Genomic DNA, 20,122 nt, shown 5'->3' on the forward strand with positions numbered 1-20,122 from the left:
AAGAACAAAGAACACAAACAGGTATCCATGGATTAATCCATTAATGTGAGCCTGTTAATAAAAATACCAGCAGTCAGGAAAAGAGGAAATAAAGGTCACTCACTCAAATAACTGTATTACCTAATGTTGTTGAAGGTTTGGTTTCCGGAGTTTCAGGTCCTAAGAGTACATGAAAATCATCAGGAAGGAATCAAAATCAAAGGAAAAACTATAAACTCTAATTAGATATAAAAAATTCTAATTTCTAAAGTTGAGCAATTATATGTAAATGGTGAAACTTTTATCCATATAAGACATTCCTTTTTTATTTAATAGATTCCTGTGTTTTTAGACAAAATGAACGAAAATGTAGTCCGTTAAGTTTGGAGAGAAAAATGGAAAAAACAAAAGAGGGCATGATTCTCATTTGGAAGGTAAGAATGCAATAAAGTAACCAACAGTTTGTGTTATAGAGGAAAATATGGGTCATTGGCTAAGATAGCACCAGCAGAACACAATTTTTGCTCTCTTTGAAGAAAAAGAAGCTATAAACATTGGGTGAGTTTTTCTATTTCTCTTAATGAATTGCCGAGGACACATCAGGATAGTTAGATCGGGAAAGATCATACTGCTTTTCAAGAAAATCTGCAAATGTTCGAATTTTGAAAGTAAGAAAAACACCTCTATAAGTAAAAACACAAAAATATCTACAAGTAGAGGGAAACCAATGTCTTCCACTGGAAACAGCCAGGTTAAAACAAGCTCAGGAAATATTACTCAAATATAAGGAGAGACAACACAGAATGTGTCAAATCAAAACCAGTCTGGCTTTCATGGCTGTTACAGAGGCTTGGCTTAGTTAGGCACAAAGAGTGTATCTTCGGAAAAAAATGGCTGAAATAAAAATCTGAAGGAAAATTAAGAATTTTTTTAAAAACCCAAGCTAATGACAAAGTTCAACATAAAAGGTGCTAAAGAAAGAGAGGTGGGTTTTTTTTGTTTTGTTTTGTTTTCCACTCAGTAAAGGAAACTTCATTACCTATTGTTGACTGTGATGGTGGTAGAGTCTGAGGTTCTGGGGCTGCAATAAAATAGGTAATATCAAAGGCCATGCTGAATATAACCATTTAAAATAGTAAATAAATGTCTTTTACTGCAAAAGTTGTTCTCTCGCTGGTGAACAGTCTGGTTCTATGGTTTATTACAGTAAAGCTCAATCACCCCACATCCTTTCCATGAACCACAAAACATGAAATGAGAATTCTGATGTTCGTCGTTGATTTTTTAACTATTTTCCCCACCACCCAATATTCTGAAGATTGCTCCTAGTACCTGGGGACATACTGCTTTAAGGGGAGGTCAGGGTAGCCTCTCTGAGGTTTTTCAGAGTGTCTTGTCATCTGCCATTTTGTTTTCATACAGGATAGTCAGTTTCATCCAAGGAAGTGGGAAGAGGAAAAAGACCCATGGACCTATAACCAGGTCTGAGCTCTGTTAGTTTTGGATTTCTCAGGTTTGCTGGATCTGATACTCTTTTAAAAAAAATAGGAATTGAATGTATGGTCTAAAAAGGGCCACAAGTATTCATATGATGTTCCTTTTATTTGGTAGCACCTATTGCTGGTGAACAAATTGGTTTACATATGAAATTTAGTCTATTTTGTTTAGCAAATCAAAGAAGTCAAAAAGTAATCTTGGATTTTATCAGATACTGAACCAATTAAATAAAAATATTATTTAAGTATTCTGAAAGATAACAAACCTTCCAATGTGTTTCAAATTGGCAGTATGTAAATGATACTTCATGCCGAATACAGTTTGGTTACAATATCTGGACTTATAAAAATACGATACGATAGATTTCTTATTCTACAGAACAAAAAGTATTCTTTTCTTTCAGGAAGAAAATTAAAAAAGGAACCCAATTTTTGAAGCAGAAGAAAAAGTGAAGATTCTTTGCCTTTTTCTCTTATAATGTTTTTTTTTGTTTTAATCTTTGTTTATTTTTGAGAGTCGGGGGTGGGGAGGTGGAACAGAAAGAGAGGGAGACACAGAATCTGAAGAAGGCTCCAGGCTTTGAGTTGTCAGCACAGAACCCAACACGGGGCTTGAACCTGTGAACCACAAGATCATGACCTGAGCCAAAGTTGGATGCTAAATCGACTGAGCCATTCAGAGGCCCCTCTTTCCTTTTTTACAGAAATAAATTAATTAATATGACACCCATCAACTAGCTTAAGAGGACATAAATAACTTTGTTACTTGTATTTCTTATGCTACATTTACCAGGAGTTCTCTGTGATGTTTCTAGACTAGAGGCTGTGAAAAGTTTTGGGGAAATAAGTAGAGACTCGTTAGTATACAAAAAAAGAAAATGTAACAACAAATATCACAGGTAGAGAATTTTCATTTATTCTGAAAGCAATGAATAGCACAAGGTATTACTGAAAGGCGGCATCATTCATTAGCATGACTGTGGCCAAATTTTTTTTTTTTTGATTTCTCAAGAACTTGTCCAGAAATAGATTACAACAGATAAATGGCAAAGCCAAAGTGATGAGATTGAAGTACACATAGTAAGGCAAAAATTGTGTGTGTGTGTGTGTTTGTGTGTGTTGTGTATGTGTATGTAAGAGAGAAAAAGGATAGAGGGAGACTGGATGTCTCAGATTCTACAGGAGAAAGGATAAATAGTAAATGTCAATACATTAAATATAGTAACTATCCAAACAAATCCATGCCTGAAAATAGCAAACAAAAACTCTTCTGAAATTTTGAGGCTGTGATTCGTGTTTTAATTTCTACACAGTTGCCTTCTAAAACTTAGAAAAAGTAAGATTTGCTACTTGTAGCATTTTTAGAATTTACAAAGATTAAAGAATGTGGTCTTACAAATTTTATAAAGAAAAACCTGTATTTTTTTAGTTCCTGACTAAAACTGAGACCAAATAGGTATGGAGCCCCATCAATTAAGCTTCCAATTCACCTGCACACAGAAATATTAAAGTCAGGGTTTATCAGAAGCAAATGTATCTTCTTGGGGAGTCTGGGTGGATCAGTTGGTTAAGTGTCTGACTTCAGCTCAGGTCATGATCTCCTGGTTCGTGACTTTGAGCCCTGCCTCAAGGTCTGTGATGACAGCTCAGAGCCTGGGGCCTGCTTCACTTCTATGTCTCCCTCTCTCTGCGCGCCCACACCCCCCTCCCCTCCCCCCCCCCCCCCCCCCCGCCCTCACACTGGGTCTCTTTCTCTCTCAAAAATAAACATTGAAAACATTTTTTTAAAAAAGTAAATATATCTTCTGACAAAACTTCCTCTACTTTATAATTTTAAGGTATAATGATAAAGGTTTAAAAATGTTAAGCGGCATGCAAATAACTACACCAGTCACCTCAGCACAAAAGAAAGATACAATGGCTCATGATTTGTAATGAGCAATAAGAAAAATTTACAATTCTATCTACCATGTCAGAGAATCGTGTTAAAAAATACCTGTAATTGAAGGTCTCTCCTTTTTTTTTTCCAGTCCATTAAAAGCTTGAATAGCCGAAGGCCATTACAATCTTAAAGATTAATTATGAAGGATGAAATTCTGATTGGTTGAGGCAGACACGTTGGGACATGGTAGATGGTGGGATTTTCAAGAAAGCACTGGATTATGCTTACAAAATAAGCCAAACCCAATGTGGGTTTTTACTCATTAGTTTAACCACAAAGGAAAACCAGAGGAAAAGCAACTTGCATGGAAAGTGAAATGGAAAAATAGCAGAGTGTGAGGAGAGCGGTGGGAAAGGCAATGAATCACTCAAATAAGAAAAGCTTTTGGTGGTTGATTTGCTCTCCTGAACCTTGGCTAGAAACAGAAATCTTCCGCAAAGCTATAATGGTGGCCTGCCCTAAAATAAAAATAAATACATTTTAAAAAGCTAAAACCCAAGCAATGGTTTGCAGAGATCCTGTTGTTACTCTGTGTTGCCTCAGACCACCGGAGGTCAATTTGAGTTTGTGTAACTTTAGGTGCAGATTCTGAAGTGGTTATATTTGATGCCAGGGGGAAAAGCTTGGATATTCTTGGGTGATTAGAAGGTACACACCAGAGGAATAGAGATTCATTAGCTTCCAAATAATTGGCCACATTTTAAAAGGAAATGTCAAATTAACAAGTCTCTTTGCTCAAGTAGCTTAAATGGATAGAAACACATCCTCGCCCCTTATTTGTATTAATGAATTTCTACTAAACCTTTCTTTAGAAAGGACTGAAATTAATAATGTAACTAATCATGTATAAACCGTTAAGATCAAACACAGACTTTTTTGCTTTTTTCAACTTTTATACTAACAGGAATAATTAGATCAGAGAGACATGTATTTAAATTTAGTGGTCTAAACATCCAATAATATTTCTCAATCCACTTAGTAATAGCTCCCTTTCAAAATACAACAAAACAGTTTTTATCTTATTCCAAAGCTCTCTAGGCATGATTTTTAAATAAATGTACATTAAAGCCTTCTGTCATATAGTTATTGGAGTTCATTGATTTAAACTGTTAGGGCTCTTGCGGCGCCTGGGTGGCTAGTCAGCTGAGTGTCTGACCTTGGCTCACGTCATGATCTCACAGTTTGTAAGTTCAAGCCCTGCATGGGACTTGCTTCTATCAGCATAGAGCCCACTTGGAATCCTCTATGCCACCCCCTCTCTGCCCCTCCCCTGCTTGCACTCCCTCTCCCTCAAAAATAAATAAAACATTAAAAAATAAACTGTTAGGGGCCTTCAGTTTCATTAGCTATGTGCTTCCTTTACCAAGTAACCTCTCGGAGTAAGAGTACTTAGTTCCCTTTCTCCAACATGGAGACCTCACCCATGGTCACAGTGTCAACTACACATCCTTTTGACTAATCCCTCATTTCCTTTGGTCTGACACCTACACCTGGAAATCTCACTGCCTCTTTGAAGGGAGTCATGACAATTCCTTTTCTGAGCAGTTACATTTTTCCTTACCCATTTCACTGCAAAAAAAAAAAAAAAAAAAAAAAAAAAAAAAAAAAAAAAAAGAATCATGCCTGCTTAAGTAGAAAATCTCTGGTTCAATCATTGTTTACTTTGTAAACATGCACTAATGAAAAATCCATTGAATAGGACAGTGAGAAATATATTCTTCCAGAAGCTAAGAGTTTAAAATTTGGATGAAAATGATGAATAGCAACAAAATTCCTATATATAAAGGGATACTCATAAGTCAACATTTAAACTTCTGTATAGATTCTGGATAGATAGAATAAAATGCAGATTTGGTCATTCATTATGTCCTGCAATCGATATGCAGAGAATTGTCTCTGTTTTTAATTACATATACAGAATAACCCCTCCCTGCAAAAGAGCCTTCTTTTCTTCAGCAAACCATCATTGTTATATCCTGAGGAGTAAACTAATGTCAGTGTTAAGATGTAAGCTTCAATTCAGAAAGAAGTAATGGAGCATTAGGAAAATACTACCCTTTCTGATCTTGCAGCTGGAGAACTGAGAAGCTCTAAAACAAGGGCAGAGTTTTTAGGGGAGGGAAACACTTCTCCCTTTTTAGGCTGAAAGGCTGTTTAGTGTGATCAGAATTCCAGTCAACTGTGGTACTGGAAACTATTTCGTTGTCTTAGACAAGGGAGTCCTCAATCACTCACATCACTGTATTTCTGTATTTTCTCTGGGTTGGTCATCCACCCAACAGCTCAGAGTGAGGCTGCCATAATATCAGAAGGGCTGGTTATAATGAGATCATTTCATTGCATTTTTGTACTTTTCATGGAAAAATTGCATCAAATAGCAAAATACAAATCAGAAGTTCTTACTCCAAAGAGTGGCATAAAATAAATTTTCAACCCTACTTTTGGAGAAAAAAAATTCAGGGTAATTACCAGGTTTGGTGTCTATCGCTTCTGGGATGAGAGGAATTTTAGGTTTCAAAGAGATAAATTGTGTTTTACTGGGAGCTGGAAAAGTAAAGAAAATAATCAACAAATCAGTATTTAGGCATTTCAGTGTCTAAAGCCACAAAAGAAAAAGCTATGTTTTAAGTGGAATGAACTCTTCATCTTGGAAGGTTTTGCAAGTGTTCCACTGAAAGAATATTTTACAGAACAACACTGAATGAATAAAGTGATAAATTTTCATCTGGTTTGAAAAAAACATTTCAGGACATATTTGAACTAACAGAAATGGCATTGCTACAAATAGCAACAATAACTACACAAAGAACATTACTTTAATCCATTATCTTTGAAAAAAATCTATGGAATCATTTGGCCCCCTTACTTCACATTTCTCAGCCACATACAAGTCTTTAAGCACCAGAAAGAAGGCATGTTTAAGATTGATAATCACTGATAGATATAATGCATGATCAACTATACAAAGAAATTCTACTAACATCATAATAGAACATGGTTCTTCCAAATGAAGTCTGAAGTTGAACTTGAGGATCTTACTCAGAAAAATGGAGAACTGTATTTAGGACTCTACTTCAAATGCAATGACTTATGGAAGGTGATGAAGCAGCCGTGTTTTCCAGCTTTCCAAGGTACAGGATGATGTCTGAATGCTGATTTCAGGTACATTAACTATGGGACCAATTACCCAAAATCATGAAAGTCACAGGGCTGCTGTACTCTATGAAATCATCACAATTATCCAAATAGCACAGTGACTGAGACATTACACAAAAGCTAAGGTACTGGATTTTCATGGTAAAATTAAGTAACACATCTAACTACTAAGGACATGTCATTACCCAGTGTTGTCCATGTAGGTTCAGGGCTTTTAGGAATTTTAGATGTAATTGTTCCAGGACTTGTGGTTCTTTCTGGTGATGGAAAGGAAATAAAAATATTAAGATATCCTACAGACAATAAAAAGATTATTGCTCGAAGAATAACTGAATGACCCTTTCAAATCCTGCCATATTTAATTGTCAGTGTTTACAAAGGCAGTGAGTACAGGTTTTGGGAAATAATCTCTAAGTTCAGTCATAATAGTAAAGGCGATAAAAAAAACTATTTATACTATCATGGAATAAGCAAAACCTGATTTGTTGGGCATGATTCTGAGTGTATTACTTGACAGTGAAAAATAGTACCTCCTGATAAGCTACCTCTACCATGAAAATTCGGTGTTGGGATGTGTTCCCTCCTCCTTCTCCTCTGTCTAAACCCTACACATATTTTGAAGCTTACATCCTCAACTCTTTTTCTGAGCTTCTGCACAAGTATTATAGTCTCACAAGCAGCTCTCTCATTCTCTGCTGTAGAATCTTTTTGAGATTATAAGCATTTGGAGAGTCAGAGTCATGGTCTCTCCTCTCAGCCACTGCCCTAGCTCAGTTGAAAACATAGTAGGCTCCCCAAACACCAACTGCTAGCCTAATAAACACCTAAATATACATGCATACCAAGGAAATAAATCACACTAACTATCTTACTTCCTAACACTAACAAGACATTAGGACTTGTTTCTGGGTTTATACCAAAATTCACAAGCAAGAAGATCACGGACTTAATTTTCAATGAAGTCTTATTGAAAAATTGTTTGATTTTTGTCATTTTGCATTAATTCATCTTCAGCTAATTTCAAATTTTGTGAAGAAACTTTGACCTGTAGAATCATATAGCTTCTTTTTATGAAAAAGAAAATAGAGACATTATGTATTTGGAATTAAGTATCCTGAGAAGTTAAAGAGACCATTATTTACCAGGTTTGGTTCTTGGTTTTTTGGGCCTGACGCGTCGTTTAGGTGTAGAAGGGATAGATGTAGTTTGCTGGGTAGCTGAAAGAAGATTTAATATAGCTTTGATAAATAATATTGCACAGAGGCCAATCAGGTCACAATTGTAAACTCCTTGAGTACAAGAACTGCTTTTTATTTCTTTGTATGCCCAGAATGCCAGGCACTGTGCTTTATACCCAGAAGGTTCTCAATAAATGTGCTGATTGGGCCAAAATGAATTAAGTATCTATATGAACACTGAAGGTATATTGTTGAGTTAAATGTACCGGGAGGTAAGCACTCTTGAGGGATTCAAGAACACAAGGTACATTTAAGAACTCAAAAGATAATTTACCAAACAACAGAGGACAAACACAAATATTTGGGATTGAGAGAATGGAAGTTCAGAACTTCTTTAATTTTGTAGCTCATTACTAACCTCACCATGAGTTAATGAATTACATTATTCTAATAACTTTTAGACCATTATAGAATGTAGGCTGTGTTATCTTTCTTACCCATCTTTTCTTATCATTTCCAGGGTTATAGAATCTACTTGGTGCTCTTTATATTTAGACTACTTTGAGAAAAATATTCTGACCAAGTGCTATCTAATCATGCTGAATAGAAGGGAATGTACTTTAGAGTAACTATGGTCTGTAATTCCACTTCTGTTTTCTGGTTGGCAGAGTTGAAAGGATTATAGAAGGGAAATAATTCTTCAAATATATGGACACCAAGATTATGGAGATTCTTTGAGGATTCTCACAAGGCAAAGTATGATAGATAACCTAGTTCTTGGAAGAATTTCATGGTATAGAATAAAGGGAAATATTTACTACTGAAAATATTCTGGAAGTCCAACGTAACAGATTCTTTTTGGTCATTTTATCTGTTCTTTCAAAGTATACAAATAAAAACATCATTAGTTACCAGGTGTTGTAGGTGGCATTTCAGGACTAGTAAAGATTTCCAGTTTTTGAGGAACAAATGGTGTTTCACTTGGAGCTGAAAATACAAACACCCCACCCACCAAGTCATTCCAGTTAAAAAGAGGTATTTTAAGGATTTTAACATGCTTTTTAGATGGTGTTACCAAGCACATGCTACAAGTCCATGATTAAGAATGAAAAATGCATATAGTGTTGAAAGCTGGTGGATGAAATAATGATTTAAAGAAAAGGTCAGAATGATGATCGTTCAGCAGTTCACTCCAGGCAGACTCAACACATGGAAAAGAGGTGACACAGGCCATAAACACATGAGATGGGATGATATGGATGATGAAGAGTCCATGCAGTTTTCAAAGCTTTTCATTCCTTTAAGGATGGAAAAAATAATCACCTATTAGAGTTCAAAAAGAGAGAGAAAGAGAGGGTGCACACACCCAAAATGGAACATAAGATGACTGCATTACAGGAAAAAATATATATATTCAGAAATAGGAATGAAATAAATGATTAAATGTGATGGAATGAAATGGTCATTTGGAAGAATGGCATTCACATGGATTTTCTCTTGATGGAAAACAAAGTAGGATTTTTCTGTTAAAAACATTACCCAGTGTTGCCCTTGGCTGTTCAAGAGTTCTAGAAGTTTTAGGTGGGACAGAATCCAGAAATGGATCACTTGTTTCTGTTGGAATAAATGTCAACATTTATAAAAGCAGAAGGCCCCAAGAATAAAATACAAATTCATGAGTAATAAATTATTCCTCATATGGGGAAAAGTATCATGAACACTTGAATGACTGCTGACCAACATTTTAAAACTAGTGATTCATTAGGAGCTGAAGATGAACTCACTTTTAAAAACATGTATACTTTAAACATTAGAAACCATTATAAAAACGTTTCATGTATTCAACTTGTCTTCAGTTGGCTTTTTTGGTTTCTCACCTTTGTTTAACTACTAACTGAACACACTCAACACTCTATTCCATTTTTTCTCTTATTTTCTGCTATTTAAAATTATTTGCTTTTATCATGGCACAAATAATGTGGATATCAGGTGAAATATACAAAAATATCAGACATATATCTATGTCTAGCAGAGACCACTCATATTGACTTGGAATCTCTCATAGTACCTAGTTTAGTAGGTGCTTAATAAACAGTTGCTAAAATGAATTATTAGATTGAGTTACATTCACTGTATGTGGATCAGTAGGAGATTGCCAAAGGTTAGACCCAACTGAACTTCTATAGACCAATGAATGACATGATTGCTCTAGTGCACGATTTCTCAGCTCATCACTATTGCCTTTTAGGGCTGCATAATTCTTTGTTGTTGGGGGGACGGGGGCTGTCCTGTACATTGCAGGGGTTTGGCAGTATCCCTGGCCTCTACCCACTAGAAGTCAGTGCCACCTTCCCCAGTTGTGACAATCAAAAATGTATCTAGCCATTGCCAAATGCCTCTGGGGGGGAGAAGAGAGAGACATCATCCCCATCTGAGAGCCACTGCTCTACAGAAAAGTCCCTAAGAATCTAAAACCTTTTTAGAGTGATTCTGTTAATACATTACTCTGGGTCAGTGGCAACCAAATTTATCTGCATCTCCCACGTGTGGCAGAGCTTATTACTGATAAAGAAGTAATCGCTCAACAGAGAAATGGGTAGAATCCATCTCACTGACACAGACTGCCACTTCTCTCCTGCAGAACCCTGAAGAGTATGCTTTTTCACTCTGCGCAAGTTAAAGCAAGAACGAGGCATAGTGTTGCCAGAACATTTGGCATCCAAAGAAAGAATTGAGAGGCGGGGTATACCTGTATGGGGTTCTGATATGTCAGGCTCATCTGATGTTGTAGGGCTTGAGAAAACATCATAAGTTGCTTTTAAAAGAAAAGGTAAAACAAAAGAGAAGATGTTAATTTTGATTAATTTTAAAAAATTTCATGACACAGTTTAATGCTGGGTAAAACAGAGTTTTATGTAAGTGCTAGTGCGTTTGGGCTCTGGGCTATTGGTCTTGTCACTAAATGTGTAAGCAATCACTAAGACTTGCCTCTAGGCTTTCCCCAAACTAAAGGCTTTTGTACAGTGAGCCCTGGCACTGGCCTCGTGGGTGATGTGCACATAGTGCTATATATTTACAATGAAGTGGTGCCAGCTCTAAATCAAAGAGCTTCAAAGAGTATAAACATAAATGAGTCAGAAGCAATTTGAGGAGAGATTTCCAAAGAAGGAAACAACAGTCACATTGAAGCTATTTGCACCAAATAGTTTAGTCTTCCTACTTAGTAAAAGTTACCATCATGGTATCTTATGTTTGGACAGCACTTTCCAGTTTGCATGGCACTTTCTCACATATCAGCTTATTTAACCCTCTCAATATCCCTGAGAAACATGTGAGGTAGGCATTATACCCATTTTCTAGATAATGGGGTGTTAATTCCATTTTCTACATGATGAAGTTGAGATTCGCAGCTGTGAAAACATCTGCCAGTGGTCCCACACAGGCTTTGTCAAGTTCAGTGTATTTGTCATCCCATTAACAGGGCCAAGAAGAGCTGAGTTAAGACCAGTACTCTCTTCTTGCACCACGCCTCCTGCCACTTTACCTAGAGGCAACTTTCTTTCTATATTCCTAGTGGAGCCATGAGCCCTTCTACAATCTAGGTGGATTTCAGGATAAATTTAATATTCTACATAAACCAAGGAAAGCAGGGTGACCTTGAAAAACAAGGTTGATCTTAATACAGGGATAAATTTCATGTTCACGTAAGAGTTGAATCTGCAAGCAAAAAGAGCATCAAAATAAAAATTAAAGATGTTCTCTTTTTCTGCACAAAGAGCTGTCAGTATGGTAATGGGAGGTGAAGTGAAAGCATTAATTGTCATGCGATACATGTTACTTTCCTGACCCACTCAAAATGGCTCTACAGAAATAAACTAAAAAGGAATTCATAGGAAAATTTACTCAGCAAGGTTACTTGTCAGTCAGCGACCATGTCATGACTTAGAACCAGTGCTAGTGGAAGGTATAAGAAAGATAATATCAGACTGTGTGATACACCCAGATATGCACAGAGGGCAGTTTATATTGCACCACATACTGAAGAGGCAGGAAAGAGAATTCTCTTTGTGAAGGCCAATCTACTACTTCGCAAAATCTTCAAAAACAGAAAGAACATTCTGAGTCATGCACATGTTCTAAGAGCCAATGCTTTAAATTGCAATGCAAGGTTTTCTTTAGCCTAGCTACAATTTTAAAGAGTCAGATAAGAATGACAAACCTTTTGAAGGACAAAAATGCTGGTGGTTGCTGATCTTGCTTGCTTCAAGCCAATTTCAAGTCATGGATATACCCAAGTCAGCTCTATGTATTACCAAACAAGTTAGGAAAACTTTCCCAACTTCTATTTAAACTTCTTATACTAGAAGTTATGAATAAATATCTTGACTTTTATATTGCTGCTAACTTTTGAAAAACGCTACAACTGTCTTTTTGTTACCCTAAGTCATACACATCCCTTCTATCTATTAACACTGAACCAGCTTTCTTATATTCTGTACTTTTTGTCCCAAGAGTACCCCCTTTCTATTTCTTTTCTATATTGATAATTCCTTTCTATTTGCCTGGTTGCAAGCCAGGCTGCCATCTTCCCTCAAGTTATTCTCAGAAAGCACTATACTGGGGAAGGAAGCCCTCCTTCTGTCATCCTCTGGCCGTGGTGCCTCATGTCGGGAAGCTCCCAAGTATCACAGACCTCTCACACCTAAAACATTTTCTCAAATATACTTAATATTAAAATAACACATCTTCCAGAAGACTTGGTCCCTGCTATTTCTATTTCTGGAGTTTCTGAGAGTTGAATAGTTAAGAACAAGAGTGCTAATAACTCACAAATACCACTTGCTGGAAGTTTTATGTTGTTTGAGCAGCTTTAAGAGGCATGTTATCACCCCCCTTCACTCATGGCTTAAACACACTTTTTTGGGGCACCTGGGTGGCTCAGTCAGTTAAGTATCCAACTTTGACTCAGGTAATGATTTCACGGTTCACAAGTTCGAGCCCTGCATCGGTCTCTGTGCTGTCAGCCTAGAGCCTGCCTCCGATTCTGTGTTTCCCTCTCTCTCTGCCCCTCCCCCGCTCGTGCTCTGTCTCTCTCTCAAAAATAAATAAGTATTAAAAAAAATTAAACACGTTTTGTGAATCTCAAATAATAGATACCGGAGGAGAGAACAATGTCAAAAATGGAGTTCTCTAAAAATCAACAGCTCTTGGGGCACCTGGGTGGCTCAGCTCATTAAGCATTTGACTCTTCTTGATTTCAGTTCTGGTCATGATCTCACAGTTTGTGAGACCAAACCCAGCATCAGGCTCTGCAATGACAGCAGTGGAGCCTGCTTGGGATTCTCTCTCTCTCTGCCCCTCTACTTGCTCATGCATGCTTTCTCTCTCTCAAAACAAAAACAAAAACAAACAAACAAAAAACAAAAATGGGGCACGTGGGTGGCTCAGTCGTTTAAGCATCTGACTTCAGCTCAGGTCATGATCTCACTGTTCATGGGTTCAAGCCCTGCGTTGGGCTCTGTGCCGACATCTCAGAGCTTGGAACCTGCTTCAGATTCTCTGTCTCCCTCTCTTTCTCTGCCCCTCCCCACTCACTCTCTCTCTCTCAAAAATAAATAAACATTAAAAAAATAATAAATTTAAAAAAAAAGCTCTTGATTTCTTTACGAAATTCTTGTATATGTGTTTCTATACCAGAGTAAAATGTGTCAAATGATTAGGCCTCTTGGCTTTTAAAAGGCTACTTCAGCTATAAGAGTGATAGATAGCTAAGAGTGAAGAGCAAATTCCTGTTTCTTAGACTCTCCACATGCTATCATGCGTTACTATTTAGAGGCAAATATTTTCTATCACTAATGTGGAGGAAATGCTCCTGTTTGACATTAAGCATCATCTCTAGTCTCGCATTCACAGAACATAAATGGGACCAAAAGTTGCAGAACCAATCCAATACAAGTAAAATAGGTAGTTCAATTCGAAGGTTAGAAAAAGCAATTATTTTCTTTCAAGTAGCAGTAATGACTTATCATGATAACTCAATTTCACTTTTATATTTCTCAGAAAAATTATGAAATAAGCCATACTAACATTTGCTCACAACTTCCTAAAACCACATTGTTAAATTATGTTTTGTTGGTTACATGTTTTATTTTTTTAGATGTTTATTTTTGAGAGAGAAAGAAAGAGAGTGCTAGTGGGGGAAGGACAGAGAGAGGGAGACAGAGGATCCCAAGTGGACTCTGTGCTGACAGTGGAGAGCCCAATATTGGGCTTAAACTCACAAGCAATGAGACTGTAACCTGAGCCAAAGTCGGACGCTTAACCAATTGAGCCACCTAGGTGCCCCAGTTGTACATTTTTAAAAAATGATTTTAAAAAACTAATCAGATGTAAATCTCATCATAAAAATGCTCTGATATTGCTCTGGAAATGTGATAGCACACAGATAAAGCATTTCCGCTTATTAAGAACTTATCAATTTATTCCATTCAAATTCCATGAATGTTAGTACCTATGTGAAAGACTTTCCTTTTTCATCAAATTCTTAGGTGAAAGGCGTCATTAGGACAGAAATTGAGTCAGTCATGTTCATGACGCACTCCAAAGTTTATTTTACCCCAGAGCCTGGTACATGGTGGAGACTCAATAAAATTAATAGGAATAATTATTCTATTAATTAGTAGAATAGAGTTAACCTGCAAGATGGCCATTACAATGAACAAATAACAGTTTGACAGCTGAGTGGTTCATGCTCTTAGTAAGGACAAATGAAAATAAATGAATAGGCCCCTTTAATTATTTTATGATACACATACTTGTGCACACAGATCTCTTCCTCTACTACACAATTAATTACCTGCCATATGCTTATGTGGCCATACCCTGCCATGGAAATAGAATCCTAAAAACATATGAAGAAGCAACGGGAAGATACAATAGGACTATCAATAAATAGCGGGATGAGAAAAGCATTTATGAACACCACACACACAGTTCTCAGTACCATTTAAATAAATACATCGTGCTTTCCTTAGTTGATGGAAAAATAAAGTATCTTTCTGTTTGGACTTGAAATTTGTGAAAATAGTGCATACAAGAAAACGCTCATGAAGCAAAACCAAAGGCTGAGGCTGTAAATCTCTAAGAGGCCACAGTGAATCTGTAAACCATCTGCTACACGTGAATCCTATTTTCCTGCTCTGTAAGCATCAACACTACCACTCATCTCCACTTTTTTCTCCTCTCTAGGGCTTAATCCAGTTGGGTGGGCCAGATCTGTAATCATCAACAACTCACAGGGAGGCAGTAAGGTCCAAATGTAGATAGAGTTCAATCTCTTTTCAACCACTCTGAGCAAACCACAATTTTCCAACCAGTATACCACTCCCCATGTGTGATCATTCAGCGTTCAGGTCTTTAAATGATTTATAGATCTTAAGTGCATATAGTAATTTCCTGAAGTTCTACAAAGTACTGAAAATAGTAAGTGATGAACTCCTAAAGGCAGCTCTCAAAGTAGATTCTAATGAAAAGACTGAGGCTGATCATTCTCAGTTCTGACTCTGTTGTCAAGGGAGAGCTTCTAAGGATAACTGTTTGTTGTTCAAGGGGAAGGAATTATGCCAGAAGATGAGTTGTCTTAATAGTAAGTCACAGTACATTTGGAGGGAAAAATCAGTTAGTCTGGGTACACTGAGGAAACAACAGTCAGGAGAGTTTTCTAAAAATGAAAATGAACATGTCAGATCATCTTGGGTTGTATAAAGAAACCATTATCTTTGTCTGAATTGAGCTTTAAATCTTTCCTGGTACTAGGGCACCTGGGTGGCCCAGTCGGTTAAGCAACCGACTCTTGGTTTCTGCTCAGGTCATGATCTCACCATTCCTGGGTTCGAGCCCCACATTAGGCTTTGTGCTGACAGCACAGAGCCTGCTTGGGATTCTCTCCCTCTCTCTCTGTCCCTCCCCTGCTTGCTTGGGTGTGCATGTTCTCGTTCTCTCTCTCTCTCTGAAAATAAAACAAACAAACTTTAAATCTTTCCTGGTATTACAGGCACCTGGGTGGCTTAGTTGGTTAAGCGTCCAACTTTGGCTCAGATCATGATCTCACGGTTCATGAGTTTAAGCCCCACATTAGGCTCTGCACTGATTGACAGTGTGGAGCCTGCCTGGGGTGCCTGTCTTACTCTCACCCTCTCTCTTTGCCCCTCTCCCACTCATGCTGTCTCTGAAAAATGAATAAACCTTAAAAAAAAAACTTTGTTTTAAAAGTAAGTAAACAAAAAAAAATATTTTCTGGAGCACCTGGGTGGCTCAGTCGGTTAAGCATTTGACTCTTGGTTTTGGCTCAGGTCATGAATTCACAGTTTGTGAGTTTGAGCCCTGAGTCAGGTTCTGGGCTGACAGCATGGAGCCTGCTTAGGATCATCTCTCTCCCTCTCTCTCTGCCCCTCCCCTGTTCATGCTCTCTCTCTCAAAATAAATAAACTTAAAAAATTAAAAAAAAAATTCTTTCCTGGTACTAACTGATGGTCTTTTTAAGTGGATGATCAAGTTAAGGAGGCTTAACACTGATGACACTATGAAGCCAGAAACCAAAAGATGATTTCCATCTTACCCTTTCAATGACATAAGGGCTTGAGAAATGATGCACGTGCCTGAGCTGTGGGACGGTACACACAGCATTTATGCTGCCTCTCCCACCTCTGATGCCCATGGAAAACAGAGCAAGTTGGTCACACATCATTTTACTCCTTGAACCTAGGAAGGGTCTCAGGGCCCAGTTTATAGAAAGATTCAGGTTGCTACTCTAACTCAACAGCGTGGCTGTGTTATACATCCTTGCCCAGAGTTAATAAGATGTCAGACCATTCCATGGGGGCAATGCCTCTTTAAATAACAATGCATATATCCTATACATTCTTTTTAAAAAATGTTTAAACAAGTGAAATGAAGATCCAACAATCTTTTGTTAAGCTTATATGCAAGTTAGAGTCTTTTTATTGTCTCTCTTCCTTCTTCCTTTTTTTCAGTCATGTTATTGTATTATTATTATTGAGTATCTGCAGCAATTCAGGAGGTTTGGGATGGGCAGTGTGGTAGGAAGGGGATGCATTAAATTCAAGAGTCCACTGTATTAAGGAAAGGATGACAGAGTACCTCTCAAGTACTGCGAATTAGATTTAGTGACTTACACTATTTTTTTAAACGCATTATTTCCAAGACCTAACACTCAATGAAAAAAATTTTATTTCCATTTTATAGGTGAGAAAATTGAGACTCTCAGAGGTTAAATCACTTGTCTACAGCCACATAACTACTACGTAGTTGAGTTGGTTATTAACCCAGCTGTGTCACTGCATAGGTCACAGATCAGTGATCACATTCACAAGAAGAATGAATGTCAGAAAGTGGCCAGTCTTACTCACAGACCACTTAATGTTGCTTAAAAATCTAGAAGGCACCTGGTCCTAGCATCATTTGCTCTGTTGGTAAGCTATTCAAGAAAAAATTTCGAAGTAAACTGTATAACATTATTTCACTCTTAACTTGGTGTGGTTGTTAGAAGCTTAGGAAAGAAATCAATGAGGATCTAGTTTTTGCTCCTCTACTCATTCAGGGCAAGCCTCTCACTTGTTGCTTTAAAAGAAAATGGTAACTCTATTTCCAGGGACTTCTGGAGGATCAATAGGATGGTATATATACAACCTTTCAATCTCTTAATAGGAAATTGCTGTGCAAATACAAAATTATACCAATGAAGAAGCAATTCAACAAATGCGTGCACATACACACAAATGCACAATTCTTTGGGGGACTGGAAGGTAGACTACTCTTCTAGAACTCATTCTATAGTACACAGAAATCATAGTCAACTGGCCACTTTTCAATAGAACCTAAGACCAATTCTATCATGTCATCAGAAAAATTTTCTTTCCTGAGTTTTTGTTACAAGCATTTACATATTTTTAAAAGGTGGCCAACTTTCTTTTAATATAGAATTTATTTTAAAGAGTATACATTCTGATGTATAATTATAGAGTAGATTTTAATCCTCTCTTTTCTAAACTTTAAGAAAACTTAGGTTTGCCAAGGGAATAAAGACATCAATCAATCCTACTTCAACATACTTTAGAGAAGGTTGAATACAAAATACAATTCTAAACGATGAGATCAAAAAATGCCATACTAAGGTTGGAGCAAATAGGCTAAAAGTGGGGAAGAACATGTTTGATCATTACACTTCTCAGATTTTCCACAATATTCCAAGTTCCAAATACCCTATTTCACTCTTTCATAATCTATTGAATTGACCTAGGGATTTAAATAATCAGCATGCAAATTAGAATTTTCATACAGCTTTTTTATATCCCAAAGTAATACAGACAGCTTTTTGAGAGCATGCGTTGTGATCATTTGATACAAAACATGAAGTAAATATGGAAAACAAATCTAGTAAATGTTGAAGCAAAATGAATTCTACAAAAGGTACTGGTAAGTCACACTTAATGGTTGTTAAAGAGAAAAGCAGCCTCTGGCACCCAGGAGTTGGCCTGGCACCCACAATTGGGCTGTGGCACTCTCCTGCTCAACATCAACAATTTGAAGTTAACACTGATATCAGACAAGACCGCTTGGTGACCGACACAGATCAAGACAAAAACAAGACCACTGTTTGGTTGTGTGCAAAACAAAAATTACTATCCCCACTTTCTGACTAATATGGATTTACCAATCACAACTTCACTGTTCTTCTTGCCTTCTAGTTAAGGATTAAGATACTTGGTTATGGAATTACTCCCGTTTTCTGGCAGCAGCCAATCCAGGCATTGCTTCCTTGGACCCTCCCCAGAATCACCTAAAACAAGACCAAGTCCTACAGTGAGTCCTTTCTAGTACCCTCTTACCAAGGACCCCACAGTTCCTCATGCTCTGCATTCTCCATTGTTAGAATGAGCAATAGCTTTAACTTTGTTCAAATACAGGTGTGGTCCTAGTGGTCTTTGGCTGAAGGGAGTTCATATAGCAAATACAGACACACTATACCCCAAAGAAAACAAAATGTGTTCATTATTAACAACAAGTGTTAATAATATCATTAACCCCAGCTAAAATGTATCATTTCTTCAAAAGATATAATAACTAAAAATGGGACAAATGGTATTATGGACCAGCATTCCACTACTATCTCTACCCCTCTCTCTTCTGACTTTCTAAAACAATTCCATTAGGAAACCACAGTGAATGACTGGAAAGTAAAATAATCCTATACATTGAAACTAAATAGGAAATAGAAACTTAGTACACGTATAAATTCACACAAAATTAATCACAAGAAACAGGAAAGTCTTAAATGAATGAAAGGATAGCATGAATATATCAACTCTTTAAGTCACAATATATAGGATAAATTTTAATTTTAACATGTTAGGAAGATGCCACACAGAACACTTACATAAGAGATAGAAGCATTAGTAGAAACAAGACATAACCACCCACTTTGAGAAACCAATCTTATATTGACTTGAGGCCTCCCATCCTACAACTGACTACATTTGATGATTCTTACCTACATGTGTAAAATATTAGAGGTTAGTGATAAGGTAGTGCTTCTCAAACTCTACATTCATACGAATTCCCTGGAGACCTTGTTTAAAAAGCAGATCCTGATTCAGTAGATTTGGAGTAGAGCCCAAGATTATGCCTTTTTAACAACTTCCCTGGTGATGCCAATGCTGCTGTTCCAAGGAGCATACTAAGTAGCAGAAATATAAAATTTAAGTGTTGTGAGGGAAGGCTTGCAAATTTCTAGGGCCAATGCTCATGCCTGAGATCATTACCTACTGAACTGTTATAGCCATGACAAGCCCCACACTTCATCCAGAGGGGGTTGGCAGTCAAAGTTGGAAGTTCTCTGGCAGCTTAAGGTTGCTCTGGCAGCAGTGAGGTAACGGAATAATGCAAGCACTTCCTGCTGCATTAGCCACTATTCATACTCCATCAGAGCAAGGCCAGAATATTCCTTTCTGGAATTAAAGGCAAAAGGAACCTTTCCTTCACTAGGATCTTTAATTTCATCTCTCTTTGTAACCCTACAATCCTCCCTTCCCAACATATTCTCCTCCCTCCCCAAAGCTTAGTTCAGTTCAGGATTTATATATATTTCATGTCCTTGCCGTTAAAATTCCATAAGCGGTTTCCTTGAGACTCTGGTCAGTTCATTCTCGGATAATCATAGACACAAAAAAACTACAGGCTGCTCAATGGAAATGTAGGTTGCCCTATGCCCCCAAGGTAAATAACCCAAGCTAAGAGATGAAAGGGGCCTAAGCCTTTATTTAGTCCCGTGGGCCCTAGTTTGGTTTGAGAGC

At 37.3% G+C, this 20,122-nt stretch overlaps 1 protein-coding gene across 39 annotated transcripts in view; it reads right to left on the reverse strand.

The window, feature by feature from the left end:
- The window catches only part of ABI3BP (ABI family member 3 binding protein), a 256,218-nt gene that overhangs the window by 106,198 nt on the left and 129,898 nt on the right, over positions 1-20,122 (reverse strand). For 34 of the 39 annotated variants that reach the window (XM_053903274.1, XM_053903278.1, XM_053903287.1 and 31 more), the window contains 8 exons: positions 10,501-10,566; positions 9,291-9,365; positions 8,664-8,738; positions 7,716-7,790; positions 6,759-6,830; positions 5,887-5,961; positions 1,019-1,060; positions 121-159 (listed from right to left, as the gene is read on the reverse strand). In XM_053903274.1, coding sequence (XP_053759249.1) covers positions 121-159; positions 1,019-1,060; positions 5,887-5,961; positions 6,759-6,830; positions 7,716-7,790; positions 8,664-8,738; positions 9,291-9,365; positions 10,501-10,566 — 519 coding nt within the window. The remainder of the gene's footprint in view (positions 1-120; positions 160-1,018; positions 1,061-5,886; positions 5,962-6,758; positions 6,831-7,715; positions 7,791-8,663; positions 8,739-9,290; positions 9,366-10,500; positions 10,567-20,122) is intronic. The other 5 variants (XM_053903300.1, XM_053903299.1, XM_053903276.1 and 2 more) reach the window with 4 other exon arrangements.

This window comes from Panthera pardus, unplaced genomic scaffold (genome assembly GCF_024362965.1).
Source record: "Panthera pardus isolate Hobbes unplaced genomic scaffold, ASM2436296v1 HiC_scaffold_16, whole genome shotgun sequence".
NCBI lineage: Eukaryota > Metazoa > Chordata > Mammalia > Carnivora > Felidae > Panthera > Panthera pardus.